General features: G+C 52.2%; 1 protein-coding gene and 1 long non-coding RNA gene across 3 annotated transcripts in view; both read right to left on the bottom strand.

Moving 5' to 3' along the window:
* Window positions 1-275: 275 nt before the first annotated feature.
* Window positions 276-13,563, bottom strand: LOC309655882. Its single transcript, XR_014261037.1, has 3 exons — window positions 13,538-13,563; window positions 900-2,055; window positions 276-554 (listed from the first exon to the last, which is right to left on the bottom strand). It is a non-coding gene; the product is annotated as an uncharacterized lncRNA (long non-coding RNA).
* Window positions 13,564-16,281: 2,718 nt separating this feature from the next.
* Window positions 16,282-20,050, bottom strand: part of IGSF21 (immunoglobin superfamily member 21) — a 247,772-nt gene continuing 244,003 nt past the window's right edge. For both annotated transcript variants that reach the window (XM_082451740.1, XM_082451741.1), the window contains exons 7-10: window positions 18,267-18,352; window positions 17,666-17,858; window positions 17,210-17,248; window positions 16,282-16,512 (exon numbers count right to left, since the gene is read on the bottom strand). In XM_082451740.1, the coding sequence (XP_082307866.1) occupies window positions 16,439-16,512; window positions 17,210-17,248; window positions 17,666-17,858; window positions 18,267-18,352 (392 nt within the window). In that variant the 3' untranslated portion in view covers window positions 16,282-16,438. The remainder of the gene's footprint in view (window positions 16,513-17,209; window positions 17,249-17,665; window positions 17,859-18,266; window positions 18,353-20,050) is intronic.

Genomic DNA, 20,050 nt, shown 5'->3' on the forward strand with positions numbered 1-20,050 from the left:
ATGGGTGGCCCACCAGATTTGTCAATTGATTACAGCAGTGATGGAGTTGGAAATGACGATCTGGAAGCCCCTTGTGTGAGGCCTAGAGTCTGTATAAGCATATCATCATCATAAACAATGTATTGTAATTACAGAACACATCTTTCCCCGTTGCTTCGTTAAGTGCGTTTTATTCTTGACTTCATTCCATCCTCGCAGAAACCGTATGAGGCACGTGCCAGTTTCCTCATCTCTGAAATGTGGATGACGAGGCCCAGCGAAGGTGAGTCACTTGCCAAAGGGCTCAGACAGAGCTGGCAAACCAAACACCAGAGCCCCCTTAGCTTCAACTACCTTCCTCTTTGGTGGGGGCTCAGAGGAGGGGCTCCAAAGCAAGGAACGTTCTGAGAAGCCTTCAGGGTCAGGCGCAATCAGCCTCAAAACCAGCTGGGTTGGTGGGTAGCAGGCAGGACACCTAACCAGGGTCAGGGCCCTGGGTTGCAGTCCTGCCTCTGTCACTAAGCAGCCTGGGATCTTGAGAAGCCCCTCTCTGCTCCGTGCCTCGGTTTCCAAACCTGGGATAAGGAAGGGGATGAATCTATCTTCTGTGTTGACCTTGCAAAGTGCAGGGGTGATGTTCACAGTTCCCGGGAGCACCTGGCAATCGGAGAAGTGGGGTCCCCTCCCCTGGGCTGGGGTGGCCCTCCCCTGGTCCACCCAGGTCCCTGCTCTGGCCAGGTCAGTGTCGGGGGCACCATGAGTATGGAGCCAGCGACTCTGCCAAGGACATCACCCCCAGCCCACCTTCCTGGTTCTACAAAGGCCCGTGCTGAATGTTTGGCTGCTTCCAGGTAACGTTGTGAAAACCCTTCGAAAGACGAGGAGCTAATTGATGCTCATGGGGACAGGCAATCACTTACCTTTGTTATGTCAGCAGCCTCTGCGTGGGCCGTGCAGAGAGCGGTCCTCCTGTACTCTCTGCAGGGCAAGGGCAGAGTGTCATGGTTTTGCTGCCATTGTCACCTCTGTTTGCTGAGCTTCTTTGCAGGCCTGGACTCAGTTTACCTCTTGGTGTAATCACCTCTGCCTTCTCAGCTTCTCCAGGGGAACCAGGCTGCAGGCTGTCTGTCTTTCCTGGCTTGATTATCGGGCCAAACCTGGGACGTGAGCTGCTAGGCTCACAGATTATCATTAGCAGAGAGGTTTGACTGCCTGGAGACCATAATAAATCAATGTGCTTGAATCATCCCGAAACCATCCCCGCTCCGTCCCCCGGTCTGTAGAAAATTGTCTTCCACGAAACCGGTCCCCAGTACCAAAAAGGTTGGGGACTCTTGCTTTATAGAATGTATTTTCTAAGGCATATTTTACTTAGTTACTTTGCTTATTGTCTGCCTCCCACGCTAGAATGTCAGGTTCACAGGGGTGGGGATTTTTGTCTGGTTTGCTGACTGCTGCATCCCCAGAGTCTAGAATAGTGCCTGGCATGTAGTAGGTGCTCAGTGAATATTCATTGTATTAGCATGGCTCTGAATCAATTCAATGAATCCGCGCAGCTCTGAAAAAAAAAAAAAGGCATTGATGCTGGAGCCCACTAAACTAAGGCACACTGAAGATGACTTAATCTTTTTAAGCTGGAGAACTGGGAGGAATTTGGGCGTGCACAGAGGTCAAACTGCCGGCCAGTGTAGATGCAAAAGCAGACAGTGACATGGCCGAGTCAGGACGATTGGGCATTTCTATCAGCCGCCATTAGCACCTTGAGAATGATGTTTATTTGGCCAGAAATGGCCTTTGATTGCCCCTGCCTCTCCAGCCCGGGCAGGGAGAGCCACCAGATAGGAGGCTTGAAAAGGCACTGCCATCCCAGCGTCCAGTTTCCCCTCATCAGTCCCATTTCTTTGGCAGCCGGTTAGACCCCTCTTCCCTCTCCCCCAGCGCTCCTCTGAGCCTCTTCATCTGACAGCTTCCAGGCTGTGATTAGGGAAGGTGCTCTTCCCACTGGCCACGATGAAGTGCAGTCAGGACACAGAGGCAGTGCATGAAAATAGCTTCAGGCTCACGCTCTGGGCTCTCCTTCGGAAGAAGAGAGGAATAAGGTGAAAAATGGGAATAAGCGGAATAAGGCAGAAAATAGGTGACGCAGTATCTCAGAGATAACTCCAAAGTTTTCTGGTCCATTCCCCTGCCCCATGGTCCTCCTTCCCCAGAGAGCTGCGGAGTTTTCAGAGAAAGGCTCCCCAGGCAACACTTTCCTTAATGAAATGGCCACCCTAGAACCAAGAGGTGGTGTTTCTCTAAGCAAGGTTTGCAGACCCCTGGTCTCAGAGCCATCCAGAGTATGTGCAAGTGTGCAGATTCCCGGGCCTCGTTCCCAGACCCACTGATCATAACTCATGGAGCCTGTGACCCGGAATCTGCATTGTAACATGTCCCCGTGGCTGGGCGGTGGGGGCAGGACCACCTCCAGGTGTGATGGTTCATTAGGAGGACTTACAGGACTCAGCCTACCCCGGCTCTGATTTACTACAGTGGAAGGAAACAGCAAAATCCGCAAAGGGAAAAGGAGCCTGGGAGGGTTGTCCAGAGGAAACAAGGTGCAAACTTCCAAGAGCCTTTCCCTGGAGTCCCTCAGGGCGAGCTAATGCCCCCAGTACTGGGTTGTGAGAACACATGTGAAATGCTGTCTCCCAGAAGAGTTCCTCAGAGACTGGGTGCCCAGGGATGGTACCAGGGGCTGGTCATGCAGGCATCTTCTGCCTGGCATATTCCAAAGTTCCAGACTCCCAGAAGAAAAGCAGGGGTTCAGCCTAAAGCACGTAGTTTGCACGACAGGTCAGGTAATGTGAGCTGCTCTTATCAGCTGGAACCTTCTCCAAACCCAAGTTCCCAGAGGCCAGCCAAGGGCCAAACCTGCAAGCAGGCCTTTCAAAGGACAGCAGTCTCAGGCCTACTATGTGAATGTTTGTCTGCACCACCTACTTCCTTCCAGAGGATTCCTAGGCACTGTAAATTATGATGGATAAAGCTCAGTCGACCAACTCCATCTCTGGTTACTGTGTGACTCATGGTAAGTTAATTGCTCACTCTGAACTTGGCTTCCTGATTTAAAACAGAGAGGATACGTTTCCTCCCAAGGAAGTGAAATTCATATCTCAGGTAACCTCCTCCTTAACTAAGCAGAAAGGAGAAGCCCCCTCTTTTAAGGAGTCCTGCCATGCCCAGGCTGCTGGACCAGGATTTGACCTTGGCTGGGACGTAATGAGGAAGAAGGAGAGAAGTAGCTGGGAGGGGCAGTTCCTTGGACGCACGAAGATTTGGACCCCAAGTTGCCCCTTTAGTGCCCTCCCCTGGGGGACTCTGCACCAAGAGCCGGGGCTTCCCCCTGGACAACTTGGCACTTGGGGTGGGAGTGGTGGGACCACTGAATTGAGCAAGACCCAGGTCCTGCCCTGGAGGGCAGGGGCCAGAGTGTGGATGGGGAGCCGGCCAGGGCTCAGGATCTTGGGACACCGGGAGGGACATCCCTGCTCTGGCATCAATGGGACCTGAGACCTTGGACAAATCACATCGCCTCGTTGAGGTCCATGTGCCTTCTCTTTAAAATGAGGCTCTAATGCCTAAGATTTAAAGAAAGGTTGTAAAGATTAAAAAAGATAATGACAAAATTTTGTTAAAGAAAAGATAACGAATAGTTTTGAAAGAGCTTTGGAAATGTTACAGGCGAGTTATACATGATGTAGCTCTGCTGATTCCTCCTCCCAGGCCTGGTACACAGTTTGGACACTACATCATTCCCACCAAGGAACCCTGAAAAATCTTCTCTGAGTAGATTTCCACCCACCTGACCTTGGCCCTGGGCAGTGGAAAGAACACTTTGCTGAGACTGAGGGCTGGCTCTGGCACGAATTTGCCTGCTGACTTGGCAAGTCTCTCTCCCTCTCTGAGCCTCAGTTTTCCCCCTCTGCAAAATGGGAACAGTAGTACTCCTGCCCATTACCTTACCACCACTGCAAATTCTTTCCTTTCTCATCTTGTTCCAGAACTGCCCCCGAGACACATCTGTGCTGAAGGCCTGGAACCAGCATTTCTCTGAGGGACTGTCCAAAGGAGAGCAGAGAACACTGTCTTGGATGGGTCCATCTTGGAGACTCTGCAGCATATTAGCACCATAAGGGCTCTGAGAAGACCTTCAGTAGTGGAAAATTTCTCCAGCCTGTAAGCTCGCAGACCTCCTTTGGGCAGAGCACATGTCAGCATCCTGCAGAACAGTCTATGGCATTTTCTGGGTGGTTGCCAAGCCAGGAGGACCCAGACAGGTTGAGTGCCGGGTACCAAACCCGGAGCCACCGGCTCCCCAGGTCAGCGGCGGCTCATCTTCGCCCTTGACCTCAGTCCATCTTGAGGGACGAACTTTGAGGCTGGAGTTATAATCACCAGCTCCCATTCCTCCAGCTGTTCTTTGGCTCCCAGGTGCCTGAAAGTCCCTAAAAGTGCTGCTTGAGCCAAAATTCAGAGGACGTGCTAAACCAGGTTAATGTTAGGACCCATGACAATGAGAAGGAGTCCTCCCTACTGGGTTGGTTGGATAAATGAGTTAATTTTGTTCAAGCTCCAAGGGTCTCGGGGACTTCGGTGCTGAGGGCGTACAGATGTGTTGCAGGGAGGGGGCCCAGCATGCAATGGGCTTCAGGGTCCGCGGGGACCCGAGGAAAGAGAGCTGCATACTCAACACTGCAATTAATGGAGCTAATAAGGGTCCGAGGGTCAGTGCCAGCCAGGGTGCTTGGCAGGTGGGGCGGACATCCCTTGGAAAACTCTACATCGGCATCTTTGTGAGTCGGAGTGGAGGGCGTTTGGGGGGGGGGTTGCCCCACGGCAAGGCTGGGCAGGGCAGTCCAGGGCAGCAGAGCAGGGAGAGGTGTCCTTCTGAGTGGCCCAAGCACAGGCAGGGACAAGAGCAGGGGTCTTGAAGCAGCCAGCATTGGGTGTGAACCTCCGCTGAGCCCTGAATGAGCTGTGTGTCATTGGGCAGCTTCCCTTGCCTCTCTGAGCCTCAGTTACCTCATATGCAAATGGACACAACAGTGACCGCCCCCCAACTCAGAGTAATGAATGGGTTAACTTGGGTTAAGTGCCTAGAAATATCCAGCACGTAAAATGTACTCCATGAATGCTACTTCTCTCCTCTCCTTTTAGAAAAGCTCAGAGACTGGCAGAAGCTTTTTTTCTTTTTTTTTTTTTAACTTTTAATTGAACTGTAACATACACACGGAAAAGTGCATAACTCTTTTGTTTGCTTTTTAATTTAAAATTTACTTCAACTCCTCTGGGGCTGGAAGTGTTGCAAAACCTTAAAATAAACCTAAAATGTCTTGCTTTTATCATTTTTACTTAGAGCACTAAAAAAAATGATTTTGAAATAATTTGAGACCCACAAGCAGTGGTAAAAATAGTACAGGGTTCCCACGCTTTACTCAGCCTTTCCCAATGATATCTTACATAACCACAGAGCATTGTCAAAACCAGGAAGTTGACACTGGCACAATACTATTCACTAAACTGAAAAGTGCATACACCTTCGGTGGATAGCCCAGTGGGTTTTCACCAACGGAACTCAGCCCTGGAACCAGTGCCCAGATTAAGAACCAGAACATGACTGGCACCCTGGAAGGGTCTCTCATACCCCCTCCAGTCACCTCCCCTTCCTCCAGGGTAACCACGGTGAGGCCTGACTTCCAACAGTATAGACTTGCTTTGCATGTTTTGGGACTTTGTGTGTGTGGACTCAGGGCATGTTCCTTTGTGTCCGGCATCCTCTCCTCACCTGCACGTCTGGGGCCTCCATCCACTCTGTGGCCTGTAGCTGTAACTGGCTTGTTCCTATCACTGTGTAGGCAGAGTTTTATCAAGGAAACAGCCCTGCATGAACAGGACAGAGCCCCTCCCCGCTGTCCCCAGGGCGGTCCTTTGCTGCCTTGCTTCAGGGGGGCCAGAGGAGTCGGTCTCATGGCCTCTCAGTCTGAGCGGTGCTGTTATGGGCTGAGTTGTGTCCCCCCAAATGCATATGTTAAAGTCCTAACTCGCACACGACTGTGTTTGCAGATAGTCTTTAAAGAGACAGTTAAGTTACAATGAGGTCATTAGGGCGGGCCCCAGTGCAACTTGATTGGTGCCCTTATAAGAAGAGATTAGGATATAGGTAAGGAGGGATGACCACGTGAGGACACAGGGAGAAGGTGGCCACCACAAGCCAAGGATAGAGCCCTCAGAAGGAACCAACCCTGCCGATACTTTGGACTTCCTGCTTCCAGAAGTGAGGAAATAAATTTCTGTTGTTTAAGCCCCTCAGTCTGTGATGCCTTGTTACAGTAGCCCCTGCACAGCAATATAGATGTCTCCTCCCTGGTCCTCTCCTCTCGATTTGTAAGCCCCAGGCTGCTGGGCTGGTGCCCAAGGTGACTGGGACGTGGTGTTGCCTGCTCCCAAGATATGGTCTCTCTGCCCGTCCCCAGGCCTCATACCAGCTGAGCCCAGAAGAGGTTTAAGCGGTTCTTTTATTGGAAGTTTAGCACAGCACAGAGGCTAAGGAGTGGGAGTTGCTCAGAGGCTCCGGCGGCCCCACAAGGCGGGCAGGGCCGGCCTGTTCAGGCCTCTGCTGGGGACCCCTGAGCTGATCTCTGATTTTCTCCCCATTACACTCCTCCCTCTGTCTCCTCGTGACACCTGCTCCTGCCCAGGCCTGGCCCCAACCTTCAGGTCACATCTCTCTCCCCGAGCATAGCTCAGTCCCAGCACCAGAGCGCCCCAGGCCACCGGGGAGAATGCGTGGCTCAGGCTTTCTGTGTGGCTCCATTGGCCACCGTGCCTCTCTGGGCCTCCCCTTCCTCCTGTGGGATTGGGGCTGGGGGCAGGGAGTTGGTCCAGCTATTGGAGGAAAATGTGGAAGGCGTCTGGGGACACAGGTGCGACCCTGTGCAGGGAAACAGTAGGAGTGTGGGGTACAGAATGGTACAAGCAATTCAGGAGGCCTCTGTCCACTTTTCATCCCCTTCCCAGCCAGCTGGCAGAAGGTAAAAGAGCCTCAAAATTGGGCAGGGTGGAGGCCAGGGGCTTCCCAGAGGAGGTGGCTGATGAGTATGGCAGGTCCCAGGGCCCTACTGAGTTTGAGTGTGTTTTGTGGGAGGCAGAGTGGGTGATGGGGGAACCGGAACAGAGGCGGGGCGGACGTCCAGAAGTGATGTGTGGCCAGGGGCTGGGGCTGAGGGACTAAACCAGCTGAAGCAAAGCATTTGATGACAATGTTAGAAATAAGGCTGGTGATGATGGAGGGGGAAGGGCCTGTGCGGTGAGAGCAGGACTCTGTCCTGTCTCTTTGCTTGATCGGGATAGCTTGCTTTTCGTCTTTTTCACAATGGCGTCCCGGGTACATCAGTCAGCTCTTGCTGTGTAACAACCACCCAAACCTCAGTGGCACTTAACAAGAAGCCTTCACTTCTTACTCATTGTCCACGGGGCTGTCGCTCAGGCTGGCCTTGCTGGACTTGGCTTCAAGCTGGGCCTTGGGGCCAGGTCTGCTCCATGCATCCCTCATCCTCTTTGGACCTCGGCTACCCAAGGTGTGTTCTCCTGGTGATGGCAGATGTGCCAGGGGGAAGGCCTAACAGTCAAGCATATTTGAAGTCCCTGCTCCTGGTTCATCCACTAACATCCTGTTGGCCAAAGCAAGCCACATGGCCATGTCTAACATCAATAGGGCGTGGAAGGGGAAGTACACCCCATCCTGAAGGTGGTGGGGAGGGAGGCAATATTTACTGCGCAGTCATCTAATCTGCTACATTCTATTAGCTTTTGCACAAAAGAAAGATTTTTTTCCCCTTTAAAAAATTAAAAAACCATTGATTGGGATGATTGCATTCAGAAAATCTCCATGGAGCATCATTTTGGGGTCTTATTCTGCACCTGGAATATCCCCTGGTGACCTTGTAGCTGACATTAATACATCCATGAACACATCCCACTCTGCCAAGGCTCCCTACTCTTTCACTGCCTCCCCCTGCTGGCAGCGGAGGGCATGGATCAAGCTTGACCTGGACCTGACAATGGACCTCATTCATTCTGGCAACGAGTTGTTAGGAGACAGAGCTTTAAAAAAACAGTCACCTGTGTTCAAACGCTGATTCTGCCACTTAGTGGCTACATGATCTTGAGAAAATTCCTTAACCTCTTTAAGCCTCAAGTTCTCTGTGTATAAAATGGGCACAATACTGGAACTTTTCTCTTGGAGTTCTTATGAGGATTGAGAACAAGAAAGTAGGCCTCGCTGTAGGAGCCCAGTAAGTGTTTTCTGTTCCTGGGCCAGGGGCTTTCTAGGTCCGAGGAGATAGCAGTTAGGTCCTCACATCAGGACCCACCATGCCCTTAAGCCCAGGGAAGGATCCATCTGTGATGCTAGCTTTCAGCCCCGAAGCTAACTGCCCGCAGGGGCTGCCAAAATCACTCCCCATCCTCTTGGCCCAGAGCCCTGACCCCAGAGCACCCTGTGTTAGCCACAATCAAAGATGCTTTTCCTTGGATTCTGGCCACTCATCTCAACCACGGACAGAGCCTTGAATGTCATGTCCAATTTCGGAGCTGGCCCTGTCTGTAGGCATGGACCATCTGGTCCCCAGCTTAGGAAGAGAAAAGCTGCTCAGGGTCCTCCTGACACGCCCCTGGGTGCCATGGGCAACGTGGCCCGCATGCCAAAGTGGGCAGTGAGTCCATGTGCTGGGCCGGCACCGCTCAAACCTGCTGGTGCACTGCAGTAAAACAGCCTTCAACTTAATATATGCTAATTAGATTTTAATGGGATTCAGATTTCCAACAGTAGTGCTGTGTTAGCCATGGCAAGTTATAATCATATCTAATTGGTAATTCTAACATAACAAATTTCTTGGCTAAATTATTCTTAGTTAATAGTCTCCCAGGAACAACCTCAAAGCACACACACACACAGACACACACACTCACTCATATATATATTTTAGGGGAAATTGAGAAAAAAGGACAAGATGGAAGCAGGTGCCCAGTGAAGCAAAGTTGTTATTTCAAACCTGGACTCCTGCAGGACCTCAGCCAGAGCCTCCAACAAAAGCCCTTGGAGTTGTTAGAACCTGGAACAGAGTCCTGAGCCTAGGAGGGTTCTGGGTGGGATAAAGGTCACTGCCTTTGAGGGTGGGGTACCCCCCGAGGTAGACGGCTCCCATCCCAGGAGGTGGCAGCAGGAGGGGCCACCAGGCTCAGACCTTAGCCCCTACTCAGCATGGTCCGCATCCCTTGGGGAAGCCCACCCTGGCTGCAGAAGCTTTTTACCCTCTCTCTGAGACTGGCCCGCCCTGGAACTCCTCCCTGGCACAGATTCCTAGGTCCCCAAAGAGGTAAAAGGGGCACCTAATGGCTGAGTTAATATTTTCTTTTTTTTTTTTTTTCTTTTTTAAATGGCACTGCAATGATACCATGCTTGAGAGTGAGCTGCTTTTTCTTCATTTTATTTTATTTTTATTTTTATTTTTGGCTGTGTTGGGTCTTCGTTTCTGTGTGAGGGCTTTCTCCAGTTGCGGCAAGCGGGGGCCACTCTTCATCGCGGTGCGCGGGCCTCTCACTATCGTGGCCTCTCTTGTTGCGGAGCACAGGCTCCAGATGCGCAGGCTCAGTAGTTGTGGCTCACGGGCCCAGTTGCTCCGCAGCATGTGGGATCCTCCCAGACCAGGGCTCGAACCCATGTCCCCTGCATCGGCAGGCAGACTCTCAACCACTGCGCCACCAGGGAAGCCCATATTTTCTTTACCAGGCAGAATCACTGAGTATAATTCCAGAAAAAGGGATGGGGGGGTGAGTCAACCCAGTTTCTGATCTTCACGTCACCACTAAGCTGCTGTAACCCCGGATGAGCTGCTCGGGGCCTCTGTTTCCCAGCTGGGATATGGGTTGAGACTCAACATACATTTCTGCTTTAGCTGGAAGGAAGCGGTCTTTTCTCTGGAGTTGGGGTCAGGACCTTAATGTAGCACCCAGAGGGTCTGGAGTGCAAGCCTGCCCCTTTCCTTTCTCCCTTTTCTGTTGGTCACTCTCTGTCCTCTGAGGCTGCCACTGGAAAGTGTGTCTGTCTGCGTGCACTCGTCCCCCTGCTGGCAGTACCCTCAGAGGGCGGGTGGTGCAGTGGCCCTGTCCTCCCGCTTGGGAGGGGAGGGGAGACGCGTGTAAAGAGGATAGGATTTCCAGCTGGGTCACCACTTTACCCACGTGATTCTGGGCAAGTCCCCCTCCCCCTTGAGGCCCCCTTCTTGCTCCATTTATTAAACGAGCATGATAGGTCCTATCTTATACGGCTTGTAAAGAATCTGAGTTCGTAACTCTAAGTTTCTCTCCCTTTGGTTCTCTTCCTTCTTCTCCATTCCCCTCCCCTTCTGCTGGCTTGATTTAAAGGCACAGAATGACCTTGTGGGGGAAGGACCACGTGATCTCTTTTATCTAGTACTAAAGGAGGGAGATTAATGTTAGCATCTCGTGCCAAGTGAATGATAATGACAGGTGACATTTACTGAGCATATACTATACGCCAGACATTTTTCTAACTACTTTATATGCGCTCTCTCATTCAGCCCTAAGAGGTGAGTACAGTTATGATACTCATTCTAGAGACAGGCCACCCAAGCACAGAGAGGTTATGTAAATAGCCTGAGGTCACACAGCTAGTCAACAGCTAAGCCAGAATTTGAACCCAGGAGAGTTTGGCTCTAGAGCTCACCTCTTTAACCACCTACCACACAGTCCTGCATCTTGGACTGACCAGCTTGAGATCAGTAGACTATCTAGGAGAACCATCTGCCTTGGAGGAGCTTCCAGGAAGAAGGAAGGAAAAGGAATTGAATTCACTGAGTTTCTGGTCTATACCTGACTCTGTGCTAGGCTTCTGACCTATGGAGGCAAAATTACCTAGTGCATCAAGCCTAGGTCCAGATCTCTTCTCCAGGACTTATTTGCTGTGTGACCTTCAGCAAGTTACATAACCTCTCTGAGACTATTTCTTTACTTGTAAAATGGATCTAATGCTTCCTATACGGCAAGGTTGTTGTGAAGATCAAACTAGATGATACATGCAAAGTGCTTAGCACAGCCCTTAACACGTAGAGAAGATCTGGTATATGGTAAATTCCTAAATATAGGAATGTTGATATTTATGCAAATTCTTGCATATGGAAACATTGCTATTTAATTTGTTACACACATCCTGTAAGTTGTGTAATTATCCCCATTTTATAGTTGGAAAAACTGAGTTCAGATGGGTTAAGCCACTTTCCCAAGATCCCACAGTGGGAATGTGGTAAAGCTGCAATCTGAACTCTCAAACACTTTCAACCCCAAAGCCTTTCAAAACTATGGCTGTCACTGGGGAAGGACTGTCCCTGTGGTCAGAGAAGGAAGGTCTCTGGGGGAGGTGGAGTTTGAGAAGGCGGGGGTAGGGGTACCGGTTTAGGGAAGGGCTCCTCCAAAATGCTTTTTGTCTGTGGCCCTGGGATCTCCAGGATCGATGGAGGAAGAGGTGGGAGGGAATGGGAGCCTGGGGTGGGGACCACAGCTGCCTGGGGCAGTAGGAGAGGGGGAGGGGAAGGAGCAGAGGGGAGGCGAGCCTCCTGAGAAGCTCAGCCCCAAGGTCAGATGCAGCTGGCAGCCCAGGGCTCCGCTGTGTGTGCTGACATTTAGGCCTGTCGCTGATGATTGGGCCCATTTGGAAAAAATGCATGTATTTTGCACATCTATTTCCTTCCACCCATCACTCAGGGCTGTCTTCCCTAGAGGAAACCAAGGGCATAATACCTGACATAACGGCTTAAGCGCTTTTTGGAAGACTCCCCAGCTCTGGGCTGGGCCGCAGGGCTAGTCTCTCTAGCTCCATCTCTGTCTCTGTCTCTGTCTCTCTCTCTCTGTCTCTATTTCTCTGTCTCTGTCTGTTTCTCTGTCTTTATCACACTCTCTGTTTCTCTCTCTTTGTCTCTCTGTGTCTCTGTGTGTGTCTCTCTCTTTTTTCTGCTTTTTTCTGTGTGTCTGTCTCTCTGACTCTGCGTGTCTCTGTCTCTCCTCTATCTCTTGTCTCATTTCTATCCACTCCCCACTTTTTCAACACTTCTCTTCATCTCATTCAGTCCGAATCTTGGTCTCTTTCGAAAGTTTCACAGGAGCCCAATTGGATTGGAGAGTTCTCTTCCAGAATCCCTTCCTCCAGGGACCCCCTTCTCTGTCCCCTCCATCCCTCATCTCCAAATGCCTCCAAGGAGACTCCTGTCTCTCCAGGATTTCCGATCCCAGTGTGAGCCTGACCTCTAGCACCCCAAACAGCTCTCCTCGGATGGCTGTCCCTATTCCCTCTCTCCTTCCTTTCCCTGCCCCCTTCTCCAAGCCAACCCCATCCTCGGTTTCCCTCTCTGCTCTCTCCAGATCTCCCTCCCCACTCGACCCCCGACCCACCTTCTCATCACTCAGAACCACAGCCCTCTCCCTTTCATTTTCATCAGCTGCCAGGGCTGCTGGGGGCGTCAGCCCCGACACTGGCCTTCCCATCCCTGCCCCCCATCCTGGAAATGTAAAAGTGCGCATCCAGATCTGGGCGTCATGTGGGGCTGTCAGCTTCCCTGCAGGGGCAGAGCCCGGAGACCCTTGTTTTTGGTTTTGTTTTCTCTGCTCTGTGTACATGTGTGCACTTCATAAAACGTATAGCCTTCCTGGGGTCAGGATGGCTACTCTGAAGCCCTGGGTCCTCGTGTAGGAGCCATGGTTGACGATTCCATGTCTCCCCTCAGCAAGGTGGCTGTGACCCCTGGTGGAGACGGCTGCTGGCATCACAGTAGCCTGCACGGTGGGCAGGTCCCCAGATCTGTTCCTGCTCAGCCAAGAGCCCAGCTGGGGTGGAAGCAGGAGGGCTGGACGCCTCCAGCCCCATGAGGTGGGTTGGGGTAGAGGAGGCATGTGACTCCTCTCGGGAGTGTGTGGGGCCCCGAGGCACAGTACCCCAAGGCTGAGAAGACGGTGACCCCAGACCTCGCTCCTCTCGCGGGTGCACAGGCGGAGGGAAGAGGTACAGCAGGCGCCGAACCCCCGCCCTGGAAGCGGCAGCACTGGGAGAGCGGCACGTGCCTCCTCCACTTCCTGTGACCAAGCGTTCGTAGCTCGGGACCCCAGGCCAGGGAAGGGTGGTCTTGCCTTGGGGCCGCTGCGCATGGGACTGCCAAGTTCTCCTTGATGAGCCCAACAGCGAGGGCTCGGCTGACCAGGAGGGGGATGGAGGTGGCCCCCTGGAGGCCTAGCATGGGTCTCTGCACGGACCGACAGCTGGACTGACTGACCTGGAGCCAAATGGTGAAGGTGGCAGAACTGACTTTGATGCCCCTTCCTCTCCTTCAAGACCTGGCTGTGAAGTCACCACCTCCTGGAAGCCTCCCCTGACCTGTCCAGTCAGGACAATCTTTCACCCCTTCTGTGACCCTATTGTATTCTTTCACGTTTTTGTTCCAATACTTACTACATGGCATTTCAGTTGTTCTTTTCCTCGAATCTGTCGTTCTGGATGGATCAGGTGCTCTTCACAGTAGGATCTGCTCAGCTTGCCTTGGTGTTTCCCCTGCCTGGCGCAGAGCCCGAAGAGGGGGATGGTCAGAGTCTGTCAGATGAGTGAGTAAGCAGGTGGGCAAATAGATGAAGGATCCGCCTCCCTGTCAGGCTGGGCTCGGTGTCACCCAGCCCTCCTTCCATCCCTGCAGTCCTAGGTTGAATAAACCATCAGGCTGGGCTCGGTGTCACCCAGCCCTCCTTCCATCCCTGCAGTCCTAGGTTGAATAAACCATCCTTTTCAGCCTGCTCAGGGCTCAATGTCCTCAAACTCAGACCCCAAAGCAGACGGCCACCCTACCCTCTATGGACCTCAAGCCTCCCAGTTGGCTCTCTCTGGGCACGTCCCCTGCCACTTTCTGTGGTTCATCCACTTGCTGCTGAGATATTAATGCACTTTAGGGGTCAGTTGAGCCCAAAGACCACACTGTTAATAAGGGAAAGCAATTCCAATTTCATGCCTACATGGGCTTCCCTCTATTAAGACAAAAAGAAGGAACAAATCTTTTTTTATTCCTTCCAGAAAACAGGCAGAGGCATTGTGTAACATTGGCCTAGGTAGGATTGCTGGCAGGTAACAGAAGGGGGGTCAGCTGGCTCATGTGAGACAGAGCAGGGCTTTGGGGAAGAAGGAAGTCGGTTGAGGAGGCAGGTGGTGCAATGTAGTTGTTGCTGCTGACCTGGCCTGGATGTTTATATTAATCGATATGATAGAACTTTCAACACTTGAAAATCATCTTCTTTACTGTTGCTTGCAAGATGCAGGCAGGCAAATATGTATCAAATGAATGGATCGTTTAGTTGTTACATTTTTGAAAGAGAAATTGCAGTGAAGAGCCATCTGGGCTTCCCAGTTGAAATGAGAGCATGTCATGGTGTATGGGAAACCACAATTCTAGAACATCAAGTTCAGAATGTGGGGTTGTTGTAGATTGTAAACATGGCCCTAATTCCGCCTCCTGACCTGTATCTGCACATTATACAGTATGGCTTTGCAGTTCTTCTCATCTAAAAGTGGAATAGATTCCTGCACCCCTTGGATCTGGGCTGGCCTTATAGCTTGTGTTGGCCAATACAGTGCAGTGGAAGTGACAAGAGGGCAAGTTCCCCTAGGTCAATGGGGTGTGACAGAAGTGGTCTATGCCACTACGAGGCCTGACCCTTAAAATCATCCTGTGTGATTATATGAATTTCTTTTCGCTGCTGTTAACAAATTACCACGAATTTAGTGGCTTAAAACAAGGAAAATTTATTCTCTTAAGAGAGTCCTGGAAGTCAGAAGTCTGAAATAAGCCTTATAGAGCTCAAAGTGTTGGGAGGGCTGGTTCCTTCTGGAGCCTCTGGGGTTGAACCTGGTTCTTTGCCTTTTTCAGCTTCGAGGCTGCCTGGATTCTTTGGCTCATGGCCCGTTCCTTGCATCATGACAATCTCTTGCTTCTGTCATCACATCTCCTACTGCTTTCTTGCCTCCCTCTTTTAAGGACCCTTGTGATTACATTAGGCCCACCTGGACAACCCAGGCCAATCTTCCCATCTCAAGATCCTTCAATTAATCACATCAGCCAAAATCCCTTTTGCCAGGTAAGGTAACATATTCGCAGGTTCTTGGGATTAGAATGTGAGCATCTTTGGTGGGGGGGCTATTATTCTGCCCATCATTCTGATCCTCCAGCCCTCTCTTTCCCTGCCCTGCAGATCGTAGAGGCCACATATTCCAGTTGGTCTAGCTACAGGATAGAAGAGGACTACCCAACCTGCCTTGGGCTTTTCATGAGCCCCAAATAAGTTTTTATTGTGTTAATCCAGTAAAACTCTGGGGTTAGTGTGTTACTGCAGCCTAGCTTCTCCTATCCAGATTAACCCAGTCTTCCAGGGCTCTCCTTGGTGACCCTCAGGTTTTGGCCACAGCTCAGAGAGGCCAACCCCACCCATCTCCAGACACTCTCAGCCCTTCCCTCCAATAGCTGAATGGCATGGGGAATATTCTAGTAGTTGAACAGGAAGTTCTGGAACCTCTACCATTGACTTACATGTGACCTTGATTGACGTTGGCCTTGGCCATGTGACTTGCTTTGGCTAAAGGAGTGTTCAAGGACCTGATAGGCAGATGCCTTAACTGCGCTTGCATGGTTTGAATTTTTTTTCTTTAGCTATGATGATCTACCATAAGAGGATCAACTGTCAGACAGCCACAGCCCCTTTAGCCTGGGCCCCAGAACAAACAACCATGGATGAGACCTGTGCCCAACCCATACCCTAGAATTCAGCCCAGATAGCCTGTTGCCTGAAGCAGAGCTGCCCAAGTGAGTCCAGACTATATCAGCTGAACCACTTTTTCCTAAACGTAAACACAATCATAAATGCTTGTTGTTGCATGCCACTGTGATTTGGGTCCCTTTGTTATGCAGCATTATTGTGGCAAGAGCTGACTATTACACTTGGCCCTGAGGGAACTTGAATTTCCTGAGTAGAGTCTCTGGCCACTTCCCACAACTGGATTTGTGTGAAACAAGGAGCTGCCCCTCCACCCCTCCTCCAGGGAAGAGCATGCCCTCCATGTCCTTCATCACCCCCCTCAGTGCCCGTCCCAAGGCTGCAGGTCCGGAGGTGCCCAGTTGCTGCTATAGAACAGGAAGAATACAGAGGCACAGACCAAGGTGGGGAAAAGTGTTCTGTTTTAATTAAACTGACCAAAGAAGCCAAGACATGGACAGAAAGAGACTAAGAACAAGACTGGAAATAGTTTAGAAAAGAAATGAAAACCAATTGCAGAGATGTCAGTGCCAGATGGAATGGAGGGAGCAGGGCTGAGCCTTCACGTCAGCTCCAGGACCACTGTCAGGGCGAGCACCAAGGTGAGCCGGATGCCAGCAGGGCCAGACGTGGAACCTGTGCAGGGAGCAGCGTCAGGGCCTGTGACCCACTCGCTTTGCTTTCTGGCGGGGGGCATGGGTGGGTGTGGAGCCTGGGGACCGCAGAGCTTTGAAGGGCCCCAGCCAAGAGTCTGGACTTCAATGTTGGGATGGGCTGGGTTCAAATCGTAGCTCTGCTATCTGTCCCACCTGATTGTGCGTGATCTCTTCCCTGTCCCAGGCCTGCTGGGTGGAGGTCAGGCTCCCTGGTGGCCATCAGGACGCTGCGGTGGGGATTAGGAGTGGGGGGCCTCCATCATAAACTGTGAGATTGGCTCACTGTGGGAAAGGGAGGGCTGGCAGGCCTGGGAGGAGTGTCTGTGTCCCATGGGGTGGTGCCCAGCTCGGGGGCAGCTGAGGGAGGGCAGTATAAAGGGCCCCACCATCCTATGAAGTGGTCAAGGGCCCCAGATCACAACCCCACAGTCAACGCTAGACACATCTTGGGACCATGGCAGCTGAGCTCTCTGAGAGAGACTTGGTCCCTAGAAATCCCTGGCAGCTGCTTAGGGATGCTTAATTGGTTTAGGGCCCACTCCTGACCTTTGACCCAGACTCTGCCCAACTAGAGGTCAGTTATGTGCCTACGGCATGAGGGAGGGGCAAGGTCATACAAAGGGGCTGTTTGGGGGACCAGAGCTTTTAAGCTAGAAGCTCTGAGAGTGGAGACTTACCATTGGAGTCCTCCGTTCCTTTTGGGATATTTGGGTTTTCTGTTGGGAAGAACAGAAAGAGAACTAGAGCGTGGATGGCATTTGGAACTCGGCAAAGGAGGCCCCTCATCCAGCACCCGCTGTGGGTGTCATGTGCACCCTCTCAGGGCAGCCACACAGCCTCTGCGGGCTGGGTGGTATCAGCCCCATTCTACAGATGGAGAAACTGAGGGAGGGGAAACAGTTTGCCCAGCGTTGCCCAGCTGCGAAGTGGTGAATCTGGGATTTGAACCCAGGGTTCTCTAGCTCCAAAGCTGTTATGGTTTTAACCACTGGACTGTTGTGCTTCCCTGTGGGGCATCCTCTCAGGACAAATTTACGGGACTTGGGCCCCTACTGCTCCCTCCTCCTTGGGAAAGCTCCAGCCCGGGGCCTCCCCGGGTAGCCCTCCCGATCCCCTAGTTGGGCGCAGCGTACCAAACACGATGAGCCGGGTGTGTGTGTCGGTGGAGCCCAGAGGGTTCTGGGCCATGCAGCGGTACATGGAGCCGTTGAGCTCAGCGGGAACCCGCTCCAGCACCAGCTCCCTCCCATCAAACTCAGCGCTGCCATCCAGGAGGCGGCTCCCGACCCGCGTCCATGTGAACATGGGCTCTGGGAAGACTTCGTTCTGTTGGCCAGAGCAGGAGAGAGTCGGGTCACAGGAGGGACCATTCTGCCAGAGCAGGAAGGGGCCAGAGGCATGGCCTGGCCAGGGTGGGTGACACATTTTCATCTGATGGGCTGGGACTGGCTGCCCAGACCCCAGGAAGGAAAGGACTCTAGGGCTGGAAAGTATGTCAAGATCCATGTGCCATGTCTGCTCTAAGTTGTAGGTGGGCGAGCAAATCCATGCGTGCACCCCGTGCCATTCCTCGTGGAAGCCAGTTCTGCCATTACACAGATTAGGAGACTGAGACCAGCTGGCTGTGCTGGAGGTCAAGGGGAGGGTCTCAGAGCATGCTGCCAGGGATGCTGGTGCCCCGCTGGTGCCTGATGACCTCCCGCCACCCTTGCAGATGCTCAGAGAGAGGCTGACCTGAAATCCATGGACCAGAATCCTCACTGTGTCCCCGACCCGGGCTCTGCTGGGCGTCATCATGATTTTGGGTCCTTTGGGGGCAACTATAGGGAGAGGAAGGCCAGGTCAGAGAGATGTGTGTTTGTGCGGGGGAGAGGAGACTAAGCAAAGAAAAGAGGTGCTGGGGGAACGGGAGAGAAAGCTCCCATCCAGATCATTCATTGATGCCTGCATTCATTCATACACGTTTCCCGAGCCCTGGCTGGGACCTGGGGATTTAATTGTGTACAGAGCACAATTCCTGTCCTTGTGGGGTTCACTCTCAGTGGGGTCAAAAGACAAGCACAAACCGGTGTAACAAGGGGTCAGATTGGAGAAACCCAGGGGACAGTGGAGTCAGGGACACCCAAGGGAGGTGCCACCTGGGAGACGACTCAGCAGCTAACAGGGAGAAACCTGCTCCAGCAGCCAGTTCTACTCAAAACACCCACACTCCTACCTGCACTAAACCCTTGTGAGGTGGGGTCCTGCCATTATCATCCCCATTGTATAGCTGAGTTAACTGAGGCTCAGAGAGGGGAAGTAACTTGCTGAAGTTCACACAGTGAAGAAGAACTGGGATGAAATTTCTGGTCTCATTACTCCTACTCCAGAGAGCCTTCTACCAGGTGAATATGCCCAGTGGGGTTTTTCTGGAATCTCTGGGTTGGAGGTGAGTGGAAGGTGGCAAAATGTGGGGGGAACCATCTCCCTCCTTGGACCTGGCCTGTGTCCTCCCTGCCTCTCTTCCTCACCTGCTTGTATCACTTCTTTCAAGCCCCTTAACTTCTCTGAATGTGGGAGACAAGATGCCCAAGGGTGCTGCCCTGCTATGAACCAGAGAATATCGGGGATGGAAGAGCCCCTGGGATCACTGAGTCCATCCTCTCAGGTTTCAGATTGGGAAACTGAGGCCCAGGGGTAACGAAGAGGCTTATCCAAGGTCACCCACGGAGCCAGTTTCTCCTGTCCCATGACTTTTGTGCCAGGCTTCTTTCTGCCAGATCCATTCATCACTCATTCATTCATTTAACAAGTAATTATTGAGCCAACTGTGTGGCAGGCTTTGGGGCAGGGCTGGGGACGCAGTGGTGATGGAGACACATGCCTGCCGACACACAGCTTACACTTTAGTTGGGGAAACATTTGATACACAAATAAGTACATGAATAAAAAACTACTGGAGAGCCATGGCATTGTGTGGAGAATTGGACAAGTGGGGAGTGATGGTCTGAGTGTCTCTTCCAACGAGCTGACATTTCAGCTGAGATGAAGCTCCTGAAAAGGGTTCCACGTGGAGGGAACAGCCAGGGCGTGGCGCTGAGGTGGAAGGTCAGGGGTGATGGGGGTGGGGACGGGGCCAGACCCCATAGAGCTTCCTGGGCCAGGGGAAAGCGATAGGGTTTGGATCAGAGTGCCATGCTCTGTGCCACTCTCTTTGGACATCTTCCAGGGGTGGCAGCAGGAGAAAAGCTTTGTCCCCAGGCCCTGGGGCTGGCCTGGGTTCTCCCCATCTGCCCCACCTGCTACCCGAGCCTCTCCTTCCCACTCAGAGCTCTCAGAGCAGAAATCAGAGCAGCTGGCAGATGTGGGTGATTTCCTAGGCACTGCCAACCAATTTCACTCTCTGAGAATGAAACCAAAGGACTATTAATTAAACCACAAGCAAGACACCTTAAGGGCCGTGTGGGGCGGAGGGAGGCATCAGCAGGAAAAGTCGGGCCTGTGCGAGGGGAGGGAATGGCAGGGAAGGCGCGGGCAGC

The sequence above is a fragment of the Balaenoptera physalus genome, assembly GCF_965194825.1.
Source record: "Balaenoptera physalus genome assembly, chromosome: 1".
NCBI lineage: Eukaryota > Metazoa > Chordata > Mammalia > Artiodactyla > Balaenopteridae > Balaenoptera > Balaenoptera physalus.